Genomic DNA, 12,962 nt, shown 5'->3' with positions numbered 1-12,962 from the left:
GGTTCGCTGATCTTCAGACAGCCCCAGTAGATCATTCTGCACATGCTCAGTACAGCCAGGAGAATCAGGAAGACCCAGGAGGCATAGATCCCTCTGTTGAGCAAGGCTGATTTACACGTTCCCACCTAGAGGGGGAAACAGAGAAAGAGGGAGAAAAACAGAGAGGTTAGAGTACTAGGCGTAGTTCCATCTGGCTTCCATGTCCCCACCTAGAGGGAGAAACAGAGAGGTTAGAGTACTAGGCATAGTTCCATCTGGCTTCCATGTCCCCACTTAGAGGGAGAAACAGAGAGGTTAGAGTACTAGGCATAGTTCCATCTGGCTTCCATGTTCCCACCCACAGATGCTTACACACACACACACACACACACACACACGATTGTGACTGAAATAGTATCTTCAGAAACTAAACTCACCACTAGTCCTGCCGTGCCGCCAGAGAAAACCAAAAACAACAGGAAACACCACAAGCCCCGCCTCCTGGGGTACCGCCGGCCAACAGAAGAGCTGCAACAGAGATAAAACAGGAAGTCAGTACAGGAACAGAGTTGATGATTGATGATAAGGAATAAGCTGATGTGAGATGGTATACAGACTCACACTTTTCTGCAATGGGGGCATCTGGCTAACGTTCTGTCTGAGAAATCAGTCCACTGACAAACACACACAATACACTACTGTTAGTTTACACTTACTACCCCCCCCCCCCCCCTTCCCTCAGACACACGATCCTACCAGGAATGTGTTTCTGCAGTGTCCACAGACCACTCTGACGCCAGCGAGTTGTTGAGGTTCTGGACTGCCTGAACCCGATCCTGCAGCAGGCACCAGACCCAAGTTCATGACACGCTTACTGGAACACAGGCGAGCACACACACACACACACACACACACACACACACACACACACACACACACACACAGGATCAGTTACAATCCTTAACCCCTGACACACCAAACAGAATGGACTCTAGCCTAGATCTTTCTAATATTCTCCCATTCTCCCTACCAAACATTGTCCTTTCTCTCTCTCTCTCCAGCCCGTCACCTTCCACTTCCTCTCTCTCTACCTCGGTGCGCTCTCTCTCTGCCTGTCTATATGTCCCCTCTCCCTCTACCTGTCTATATGTCCCCTCTCCCTCTACCTGTCTATATGTCCCCTCTCTCCCTCTACCTGTCTATATGTCCCCTCTCTCCCTCTCTCTCTACCTGTCTATATGTCCCCTCTCTCTCTACCTGTCTATCTGTCCCCTCTCTCTCTACCTGTCTATCTGTCCCCTCTCCCCCTCTACCTGTCTATCTGTCCCCTCTCTCTCTACCTGTCTATATGTCCCCTCTCTCTCTACCTGTCTATATGTCCCCTCTCTCCCTCTACCTGTCTATATGTCCCCTCTCTCCCTCTACCTGTCTATATGTCCCCTCTCTCCCTCTACCTGTCTATATGTCCCTCTCTCCCTCTACCTGTCTATATGTCCCCTCTCTCCCTCTACCTGTCTATATGTCCCCTCTCTCCCTCTACCTGTCTATATGTCCCCTCTCTCCCTCTACCTGTCTATATGTCCCCTCTCTCCCTCTACCTGTCTATATGTCCCCTCTCCCCTCTACCTGTTCTATCTGTCCCCTCTCTCTCTACCTGTCTATATGTCCCCTCTCTCTCTACCTGTCTATATGTCCCTCTCCCCCTCTACCTGTCTATATGTCCCCTCTCCCCTCTACCTGTCTATATGTCCCCTCTCCCCTCTACCTGTCTATATGTCCCCTCTCTCCCTCTACCTGTCTATATGTCCCCTCTCCCCTCTACCTGTCTATATGTCCCTCTCCCCTCTACCTGTCTATATGTCCCCTCTCCCCTCTACCTGTCTATATGTCCCCTCTCTCCCTCTACCTGTCTATATGTCCCCTCTCCCCTCTACCTGTCTATATGTCCCCTCTCCCTCTACCTGTCTATATGTCCCCTCTCCCTCTACCTGTCTATATGTCCCTCTCCCTCTACCTGTCTATATGTCCCCTCTCCCTCTACCTGTCTATATGTCCCTCTCCCTCTACCTGTCTATATGTCCCCTCTCCCCTCTACCTGTCTATATGTCCTCTCTCCCCTCTACCTGTCTATATGTCCTCTCTCCTCTCTACCTGTCTATATGTCCCCTCTCCCTCTACCTGTCTATATGTCCCCTCTCCCTCTACCTGTCTATATGTCCCTCTCCCTCTACCTGTCTATATGTCCCCTCTCCCTCTACCTGTCTATATGTCCCCTCTCCCTCTACCTGTCTATATGTCCCCTCTCCCTCTACCTGTCTATATGTCACCTCTCCTCTACCTGTCTATATGTCCCCTCTCCCTCTACCTGTCTATATGTCCCCTCTCCCCTCTACCTGTCTATATGTCCCCTCTCCCCTCTACCTGTCTATATGTCCTCTCTCTCTCTCTACCTGTCTATATGTCCCCTCTCTACCTGTCTATATGTCCCCTCTCTACATGTCCCCTCTCTACCTGTCTATATGACCCCTCTCTACCTGTCTATATGTCCCCTTTCCCTGTCTATATGTCCCCTTTCCCTGTCTATATGTCCCCTCTCCCTGTCTATATGTCCCCTCTCCCTCTACCTGTCTATATGTCACCTCTCCCTCTACCTGTCTATATGTCCCCTCTCCCTCTACCTGTCTATATGTCCCCTCTCCCCCTCTACCTGTCTATATGTCCCCTCTCCCCCTCTACCTGTCTATATGTCCTCTCTCTCTCTCTACCTGTCTATATGTCCCCTCTCTACCTGTCTATATGTCCCCTCTCTACATGTCCCCTCTCTACCTGTCTATATGACCCCTCTCTACCTGTCTATATGTCCCCTTTCCCTGTCTATATGTCCCCTTTCCCTGTCTATATGTCCCCTCTCCCTGTCTATATGTCCCCTCTCCCTGTCTATATGTCCCCTCTCCCTGTCTATATGTCCCCTCTCCCTGTCTATATGTCCCCTCTCCCTGTCTATATGTCCCCTCTCCCTGTCTATATGTCCCCTCTCCCTGTCTATATGTCTCCTCTCCCTGTCTATATGTCCCCTCTCCCTGTCTATATGTCCCCTCTCCCTGTCTATATGTCCCCTCTCCCTGTCTATATGTCCCCCATCTCCATCTCACCAGTATAGTCGGGGACAGGCGATCCTCTGGGAGGAGACTTTACAGATGAGGAGACAGTTACAGGGGCAGCGGACATACTTCTTCCCTGCAGGAGCATTCTTTATAGGCTGGAGAGAGAGACGATGATAAGAGTTAGTTCTGATAACTAATTAATAGTATCCTTCCATCAGTCTCCAGTGTGTGTGTGTGTGTGTGTGTGTGTGTGTGTGTGTGTGTGTGTGTTGTAAGTAGATATAACTGTGTCTGCATTCTGCTCACCGTAGCCTCATTCATAGTATCCTTCCATCAGTCTCCAGTGTGTGTGTGTGTGTGTGCATTCTGCTCACCGTAGCCTCATTGCAGATGACACACTTGACTACGTGTTGGTGTGTCTTTCCCTCCACGTTGATGGCACTCTGACACACCCTGTAATACAAAATATACAATACAACTTTATTGTCCAAAATGTTACAACGAAACAACAGATTTGCCTTCTGCTAAATGTTTAGCAGTGAAAGAGTGTGTGTGTGTGTTGCTGGGTTACCTACCTGCAACTGATGATGGGGGAGCTGCCAATGTCTGGGCTGCCCAGGGGAGAGTAGGGAGGCGGGGCTTCACCGAACAGGACTGGAGGGGGGGCACTGGGGCTGAGGAATGGAGGGGCACTGGGGCTGAGGAATGGAGGGAAACCTGGGGCAGAGGATGGGAGGAGAGAGAGGTGGGTAATATATATATTTATTTATTTTTTTTTGGGGGGGGGGCGGGCAGAGAAGGAGGAGGGAATACGGGAAGAAAGGCAGAGAGAGGGTATGGGGGTTGAGAGATAGAATGACAGGAAATACTTTTTTTTGGTTTTTAGGAGGAATGATTCGTTCACACAAAAGCTTTCACTTCTGAGTTCACATGACTGTCTGGAAATAGAATATGGAAGTGAAATCAGTTGTTATTGCTGGATAGATACCCTCTTCTACTAGCTAGTTACTATTCACCCAGCTAGTAGCTACGGGGAAAGAAAACCTGTAAATAGCCGAGTTGTTAATAAACTAGCTAGCTAGAGAGCTTATAGTGCATCCAGCTAAGCTAGCTAGTTGACCTTAATTAGCTACTGTTGTTAGCTAGGTAGTTAGCTATTTTTGTTAGCTAGGTAGTTAGCTACTGTTGTTAGCTAGGTTGTTAGCTACTGTTGTTAGCTAGGTTGTTAGCTACTGTTGTTAGCTAGGTTGTTAGCTAGGTAGTTAGCTACTGTTGTTAGCTAGGTAGTTAGCTACTGTTGTTAGCTAGGTAGTTAGCTACTGTTGTTAGCTAGCCAGCTATAGTAACATAGCCACTGCCAGCTGTTATAGTTACTCACTCTGTGGCCTCGGGGAAAAGCCATACGAGGAACCATTCGTCCCGTCGTGCTGGTCCGAAAGCAACGGGCTACGCTCTCCATCCGCCATAGAGTAGCTAGTGGGAACCAGCGCAGGCTGTAGCGGGGTGTCGAGTGCCCAAACTGGGGTAGTGTGTATGACCGGGACGGCTAGCTGTAGTATTCACATGATCACGGAAACCAGGAAGCCCAGCAAACCAACAACACTCTGTCACATGACTCGTTAGTCGTTATGCAAGTGATGGACGTGATGTTCAACCAATTGTCGTCCTCAATATAAATCGGGAAGCCGGAAGTCGTCTAGTGATTGGTTCGTAGTTGTTGCCACACCCACGAATCATACGGCCACTTATTTTACAGCTCAACGTACAACCACGGTTTCTTCACCGGGGCGTAACAACGCGAGATTTCAGGGAACGCTTGAGAAACAGACCAGGTCGTTTTTTAATATATATATATATATATATGTTCTGTTTTTAGGTTTTGCATGTTACTGTTTACAAAAAAATAAAAATAAAAAACAGTAACATGCAAAACAAAAAACAGAACAGCCAGAGAGATTACACAAATGTGGAATCAGTGTAGTAAAATAATATGTAAAACTTAGATATTTCAATGGTTGTCTGCATTTTGTTGCCAAGATAAAGTTTGACATCAGTCCAGAACACTTCACTATGTAAACAATGACAGAATAAGTGTTCAATAGATTCAGTTTCTAGTTCACAGAAACTGCATTCATTGGTTAGAAATCAAATCAAATTTTATTAGTCACATCCGCCGAATACAACAGGTGTAGACCTTACAGTGAAATGCTGAATACAACAGGTGTAGTAGACCTTACAGTGAAATGCTGAATACAACAGGTGTAGTAGACCTTACAGTGAAATGCTGAATACAACAGGTGTAGTAGACCTTACAGTGAAATGCTGAATACAACAGGTGTAGTAGACCTTACAGTGAAATGCTGAATACAACAGGTGTAGTAGACCTTACAGTGAAATGCTGAATACAACAGGTGTAGTAGACCTTACAGTGAAATGCTGAATACAACAGGTGTAGTAGACCTTACAGTGAAATGAGCGTTCACAGTCAGCCCACTGACACCCCTATCAGACCACAGCAAAATCACAGTCTACTTAAACAGAGCAATACTCAATCATGAGGCATCAAAGCCAAAGGAACTGAGTAACATTAAGAAATGCTATAGATGGAAGGAATGCAGTTTGGAAACCTACCAAAAACAATTAGGCAACAACAAATTCAATCCCTTTTAGACAATTTCCTGGGTAAAACGTTCCACTGTAATAGTGAAGGTGTAAACCTGGCAGCAGAAAATCTTAACAGTATATTTGACCTCTCAGCTTCCCTATCAAATCTAAAAATCTCAAATAGAAAACCGAAGAAAATGAACAATAATGACAAATGGTTTGATGAAGAATGCAAAAATCTAAGAAAGAAATTGAGAAACCTGTCCAACCAAAAACATAGAGACCCGGAAAACCTGAGTCTACGCCTTCTACTATGGTGAATCACTAAAACAATACAGAAATACACTACGGAAAGAAGGAGCAACATGTCAGAAATCAGCTCAATGTAATTGAAAGATCCATAGACTCTAACCACTACTGGAAAACACTAAACAAACAACAACACGAAAATTATCTGCCAAAATGGAGATGTATGGATAAACACTTCTCAATCTTTTTGGTTCTATAACAAATAAATAACAAATACAAATTCCATCTAGACACTGTTGCCTAGAGCACACAAAAACTATACATACCTTGGCCTAAACATCAGCGCCACAGGTAACTTCCACAAAGCTGTGAACGATCTGAGAGACATTCTATGCCATCAAAAGAAACATAAATTTCAACATACCAATTAGGATTTGGCTAAAAATACTTGAATCAGTCATAGAGCCCATTGCCCTTTATGGTTGTGAGGTCTGGGGTCAGCTCCTGTAAGACTTCACAAAATGGGACAAACACCAAATTGAGACTCTGCACGCAGAATTACTTGCAAAATATCCTCCGTGTACAACGTAAAACACCAAATAATGCAGAGCAGAATTAAACGATACCCACTAATTATCAAAATCAGAAAAGAGCCGTTAAATTTACAACCACCTAAAAGGAAGCGATTCACAAACCTTCCCATAACAAAGCCATCACCTAGAGATGAACCTGGAGAAGAGTCCCTAAGCAAGCTGGTCCTGGGGCTCTGTTCACAAACACAAACACACCCTACAGAGCCTCAGGACAACAGCACAATTAGACCAACCAAAATCATGAGAAAACAAAAAGATAATTACTAACACATTGGAAAGAATTAACAAAAAAACAGAGCAAATTAGAATGCTATTTGGCCTACAGAGAGTACACAGCTGACAGAATACCTGACCACTGTGACTGACCCAAAATTAAGGAAAGCTTTGACTATGTACAGACTCAGTGAGCATAGCCTTGCTGAAGAGAAAGGTCCGTAGGCAGATATAGCTCTCAAGAGAAGACAGGCTATGTGCTCACTGCCCACAAAACGAGGAAACTGAGCTACTTCCTAACCTCCCCTGCCCAATGTATGACCATATTAGAGATACATATTTCCCTCCAGATTACACAGATCCACAAAGAATTTTAAAACAAATCCAATTTTGAAAAACTCCCATATTTTTGGGTGAAATTCCACAGTGTGACATCACAGCAAAGATTTGTGACCTGTTGCCACGAGAAAAGGGCAACCAGTGAAGAACAAACACCATTGTAAGTACAACCCATATTTATGCTTATTCATTTTATCTTGTGTCCTTTAACTATTTGTACATTGTATATATATATATATAATATGACATTTGTAATGTCTTTACTGTTTTGAAACTTCTGTATGTGTAATGTTTACTGTTAATTTTTGTTGTTTTTCACTTTATATATTCACTTTGTATGTTGTCTACCTCACTTGCTTTGGCAATGTTAACACATGTTTCCCATGTCAATAAAGCCCTTGAATTGAATTGAATTGAAATGCTGAATACAACAGGTGTAGTAGACCTTACAGTGAAATGCTGAATACAACAGGTGTAGTAGACCTTACAGTGAAATGCTGAATACAACAGGTGTAGTAGACCTCACAGTGAAATGATGAATACAACAGGTGTAGTAGACATTACAGTGGAATGCTGAATACAACAGGTGTAGTAGACCTCACAGTGAAATGCTGAATACAACAGGTGTAGTAGACCTCACAGTGAAATGTTGAATACAACAGGTGTAGTAGACCTCACAGTGAAATGCTGAATACAACAGGTGTAGTAGACCTTACAGTGAAATGCTGAATACAACAGGTGTAGTAGACCTTACAGTGAAATGCTGAATACAACAGGTGTAGTAGACCTCACAGTGAAATGCTGAATACAACAGGTGTAGTAGACCTTACAGTGAAATGCTGAATACAACAGGTGTAGTAGACCTCACAGTGAAATGATGAATACAACAGGTGTAGTAGACATTACAGTGGAATGCTGAATACAACAGGTGTAGTAGACCTCACAGTGAAATGCTGAATACAACAGGTGTAGTAGACCTCACAGTGAAATGTTGAATACAACAGGTGTAGTAGACCTCACAGTGAAATGCTGAATACAACAGGTGTAGTAGACCTTACAGTGAAATGCTGAATACAACAGGTGTAGTAGACCTTACAGTGAAATGCTGAATACAACAGGTGTAGTAGACCTCACAGTGAAATACTGAATACAACAGGTGTAGTAGACCTTACAGTGAAATGCTGAATACAACAGGTGTAGTAGACCTTACAGTGAAATGCTGAATACAACAGGTGTAGTAGACCTTACAGTGAAATGCTGAATACAACAGGTGTAGCAGACCTCACAGTGAAATGCTGAATACAACAGGTGTAGTAGACCTTACAGTGAAATGCTGAATACAACAGGTGTAGTAGACCTTACAGTGAAATGCTGAATACAACAGGTGTAGTAGACCTTACAGTGAAATGCTGAATACAACAGGTGTAGGTAGACCTTACAGTGAAATGCTGAATACAACAGGTGTAGTAGACCTCACAGTGAAATGCTGAATACAACAGGTGTAGTAGACATTACAGTGAAATGCTGAATACAACAGGTGTAGTAGACATTACAGTGGAATGCTTACTAACAAGTCATTAACCAACAATGCCTTTTTAAGAAAATAGAAAATATTTACAAAATAAACTAATGTAAAAAAAATGAAGAAAAATAAGAAAAGGTGACACAATAACAATAATTACGAGCCCCTAACAAACAATGCAGTTTACAAAAAATAGAGATAAGAATAAGAGATAAAAGTAACAAGTAATTAAATAGCAGCAGTAAATAACAATAGAGAGGCTATATACAGGGGGTACCAGTACAGAGTCAATGTGGAGGTTATATACAGGGGGTACCAGTACAGAGTCAATGTGGAGGCTATATACAGGGGGTACCGGTACAGAGTCAATGTGGAGGCTATATACAGGGGGTACCGGTACTATGTCAATGTGGAGGTTATATACAGGGGGTACCGGTACAGAGTCAATGTGGAGGCTATATACAGGGTATTACGGTACAGAGTCAATGTGGAGGCTATATACAGGGGGTACCGGTACAGAGTCAATGTGGAGGCTATATACAGGGGTACCGATACAGAGTCAATGTGGAGGCTATATACAGGGGTACCGATACAGAGTCAATGTGGAGGCTATATACAGGGGTACCGGTACAGAGTCAATGTGGAGGTTATATACAGGGGTACCCCACATTACAGAGTCAATGTGGAGGTTATATACAGGGGTACGGTACAGAGTCAATGTGGAGAATATATACAGGGGTACCGATACAGAGTCAATGTGGAGGCTATATACAGGGGTACCGGTACAGAGTCAATGTGGAGGCTATATACAGAAGTGTTACGGTACAGGGTCAATGTGGAGGTATACAGGGTATTACGGTACAGGGTCAATGATAATGGAGGCTATATACAGGGGGTACGATACAGTCAATGTGGAGGCTATATACAGGGTATTACGGTACAGAGTCAATGTAGGCTATATACAGGGGTACCGGTACAGAGTCAATGTGGAGGTTATATACAGGGTATTACGGTACAGAGTCAATGTGGAGGTTATATACAGAAATTGCGGTACAGAGTCAGTGTGGAGGCTATATACAGGGTGTTGCGGTACAGAGTCAATGTGGAGGTTATATACAGGGTACATTACAGAGTCAGTGGAGCTATATGCAGGGGGTACTGGTACAGAGTCAATGTGGGGATATATACAGGAGTATTACGGTACAGAAAGTCAATGTGGAGGTTATATACAGGGGTACCGGTACAGAGTCAATGTGGAGGTTATATACAGAGGTACGGTACAGAGTCAATGTGGAGGCTATATACAGGGTGTTACAGTACAGAGTCAATGTGGAGGCTATATACAGGGGGTACCGGTACAGAGTCAATGTGGAGGCTATATACAGGGGGCACCGGTACAGAGTCAATGTGGAGGTTATATACAGGTACCGTACAGAGTCAATGTGGAGGCTATATACAGGGGGTACCGGTACAGAGTCAATGTGGAGGCTATATACAGGGGTACCGGTACAGAGTCAATGTGGAGGTTATATACAGGGTATTACGGTACAGAGTCAATGTGGAGGCTATATATACAGGTATTAGGTACAGAGTCAATGTGGAGGCTATATACAGGGTATTACGGTACAGAGTCAATGTGCATTGGTTATTTGTGGTAGTATGTACATGTATGTATGTAAGTACATGTAGGTAAAGATACTAAAAAGTGATTAGATGACAACAGAGAGTAGCAGTGGTGTGAAGGAGAGGGGCAATGCAAATAGTCTGGGTAGCAATTTGATTAGTTGTTCAGAGTCTTATGGCTTGTGGGGTAGAAGCTGTTTAGAAGCCCCTTGGACCTAGACTTGTGCTCAGGGTACCGCTTGCCATGCGGTAGCAGAGAGAACAGTGTATGACTGGGGTGGCTGGGGTCTTTAACAATTTTTAGGGCCTTCCTCTGACACCACTTGGTATAGAGGTCCAGACGGCTGGAAGCCTGGCCCCGTGGGATGTACTGGGCCGTTTGCATTACCCTCTGTAGTGCCTTGCGGTTGGAGGCAAAGCAGTTGACATATCAGGCAGTGATGCAACCGGTTAGGATGCTCTCGATGGTGCAGCTCTAGAACCTTTTGAGGATCTCAGGACCCATGCCAAACTTTTTAGTCTCCTGAGGGGAAATAGGTTTTGTCGTGCCCTCTTCACGACTGTCTTGGTGTGTTTGGACAATGTTAGTTTGTTGGTGATGTGGATGCCAAGGAACTTGAAGCTCTCAACCTGCTCCACTACAGTCCCGTTGATGAGAATGGGGGCGTGCTCGGTCCTCCTTTTCCTGTAGTCCACAATCATCTCCTCTGTCCTGATCACATTGAGGGAGAGGTTGTTGTCCTGGCACCACACGGCCAGGTCTCTGACCTCCTCCCCATAGGATGTCTCGTCGTTGTCGGTGAAGAGGCCTACCGCTGTTGTGTCATCGGCATAGTAATGATGGTGTTGGAGTCGTGCCTGGCCGTACAGTCATGAGTGAACAGGGAGTACAGGAGGGGACTGAGCACGCACCCCTGAGGGGCCCCCGTGTTGAGGATCAGCAGGGCAGATGTGTTGTTACCTACCCTTACCACCTGGGGGCGGCCCGCCAGGAAGTTCAGGATCCAGTTTAGTGCCAGGGTCCTTAGCTTAGTGATGAGCTTTGAGGGCTCTATGGTGTTGAATGCTGAGCTGGAGTCAATGAATAGCATTCTCACGTAGCTGTTCCTTTTGTCCAGGTGGGAATGGGCACTGTGGAGTGCAAGAGATTGCATCATCTATGGATCTGTTGGGGCGGTATGCAAATTGGAGTGGGTCTAGGGTGGGTTTCTGGGATGATGGTGTTGATGTGAGCCATGACCAGCCTTTGAAGGCACTTCATTGCTACAGACGTGAGTGCTACGGGTTGGTAGTCATTTAGGCAGGTTACCTTAGTGTTTTGGGGCACAGGGACTATGGTGGTCTGCTTGATACATGTTGGTATTACAGACTCAGACAGGGACTGGTTGAAAATGTCAGTGAAGAAAGACACTTACCATTTGGTCAGCGCATGCTCGCAGTACACGCCCTGGTAATCCGTCTGGCCCTGCGGCCTTGTGAATGTTGACCTGTTTAAAGGTCTTACATCAGCTGCGGAGACCGTGATCACACAGTCTTCCGGAACAGCTGGTGCTCTCATGCATGTATCAGTGTTGCTTGCCTCTAAACTATTATATAATCTATGGTTAATCTTAAATCTTACTTTATTATTCACCGTACATTTGAAGCCTTCTGAACACTAAACAAGAATGGTGTTCATGGGGAGGACACCACAGAAGAAGCCACTGCTGCCTGAAAAAACATTGCTGCCGTCTGAAGTTTGCAAAGAGCACCTGGATGTTCCACAGCTCTACTGGCAAACTATTCTGTGGACAGATGAAACTACAGTTGAAGTTGTTTGGAAGGAACACACAACACTATGTGTGGAGAGAAAAATGCACAGCACACCAACATCAAAACCTCATCCCAATTATAAGTATGGTGGAGGGAGCATCATGGTTTTGGGCTGCTTTGCTGCCTCAGGGCCTGGACAGCTTGCTATAATCAGTTTATCAAGACATTTTGCAGGAGAACGTAAGGCTATCTTATCTGTCCGCCAATTGAAGCTCAACAGAAGTTAGGTGATGCAACAGGACTACAACGCAAAAGACCAAAGTAAATCAACAAAATAATGGCTTGAACAGAAGAAAACTTCAGGAAGTGGTTGGTGGGAGTCATTGCAGCTAAAGGTGGACTGATCAACTACAGGAAGTGGTTGGTTGGAGTCATTGCAGCTAAAGGTGGACTGATCAACTACAGGAAGTGGTTGGTTGGAGTCATTGCAGCTAAAGGTGGACTGATCAACTACAGGAGGTGGTTGGTTGGAGTCATTGCAGCTAAAGGTGGACTGATCAACTACAGGAAGTGGTTGGTTGGAGTCACTGCAGCTAAAGGTGGACTGATCAACTACAGGAAGTGGTTGGTTGGAGTCATTGCAGCTAAAGGTGGACTGATCAACTACAGGAAGTGGTTGGTTGGAGTCTGTTACATAAAGTGGACTGATCAACTACAGGAAGTGGTTGGTGGGAGTCATTGCAGCTAAAGGTGGACTGATCATCTACAGGAAGTGGTTGGTTGGAGGAAAAGGTGGCATAACCAGTTACTGAGTGTAAACGGGGAAATTACTTTTTCACCCAGGGGCATTTGGGTGTTGCATAACTTTGTTCATTAAATAATTATGTTATTGTTGTGTTATTTGTTCATTCAGGTTCCCTTTATCTAATATTAGGATTTGGTTGAAGATCTGACAACATTCAGTATCAGAAATATGTAAAAATA

At 44.8% G+C, this 12,962-nt stretch overlaps 1 protein-coding gene across 1 annotated transcript; it reads right to left on the bottom strand.

Annotated features, from left to right (window-relative positions):
* Positions 1 to 5: 5 nt before the first annotated feature.
* LOC115125483 (type I phosphatidylinositol 4,5-bisphosphate 4-phosphatase-A-like) lies at positions 6 to 4,697 on the bottom strand (the record flags this gene model as incomplete). The annotated part of the gene is made up of 8 exons (XM_065014127.1): positions 4,462 to 4,697; positions 3,659 to 3,800; positions 3,458 to 3,536; positions 3,132 to 3,238; positions 736 to 853; positions 601 to 653; positions 417 to 507; positions 6 to 125 (listed from the first exon to the last, which is right to left on the bottom strand). Coding segments are annotated over exons 1-8 (798 nt in total), but the record flags the coding sequence as incomplete, so codon positions are not given.
* Positions 4,698 to 12,962: the final 8,265 nt, after the last annotated feature.

The sequence above is a fragment of the Oncorhynchus nerka genome, unplaced genomic scaffold, assembly GCF_034236695.1.
Source record: "Oncorhynchus nerka isolate Pitt River unplaced genomic scaffold, Oner_Uvic_2.0 unplaced_scaffold_5140, whole genome shotgun sequence".
Lineage (NCBI taxonomy): Eukaryota > Metazoa > Chordata > Actinopteri > Salmoniformes > Salmonidae > Oncorhynchus > Oncorhynchus nerka.
The sequence above is the reverse complement of the archived record's forward strand: the minus strand, read 5'-3'. Positions and strand labels throughout refer to the sequence as shown.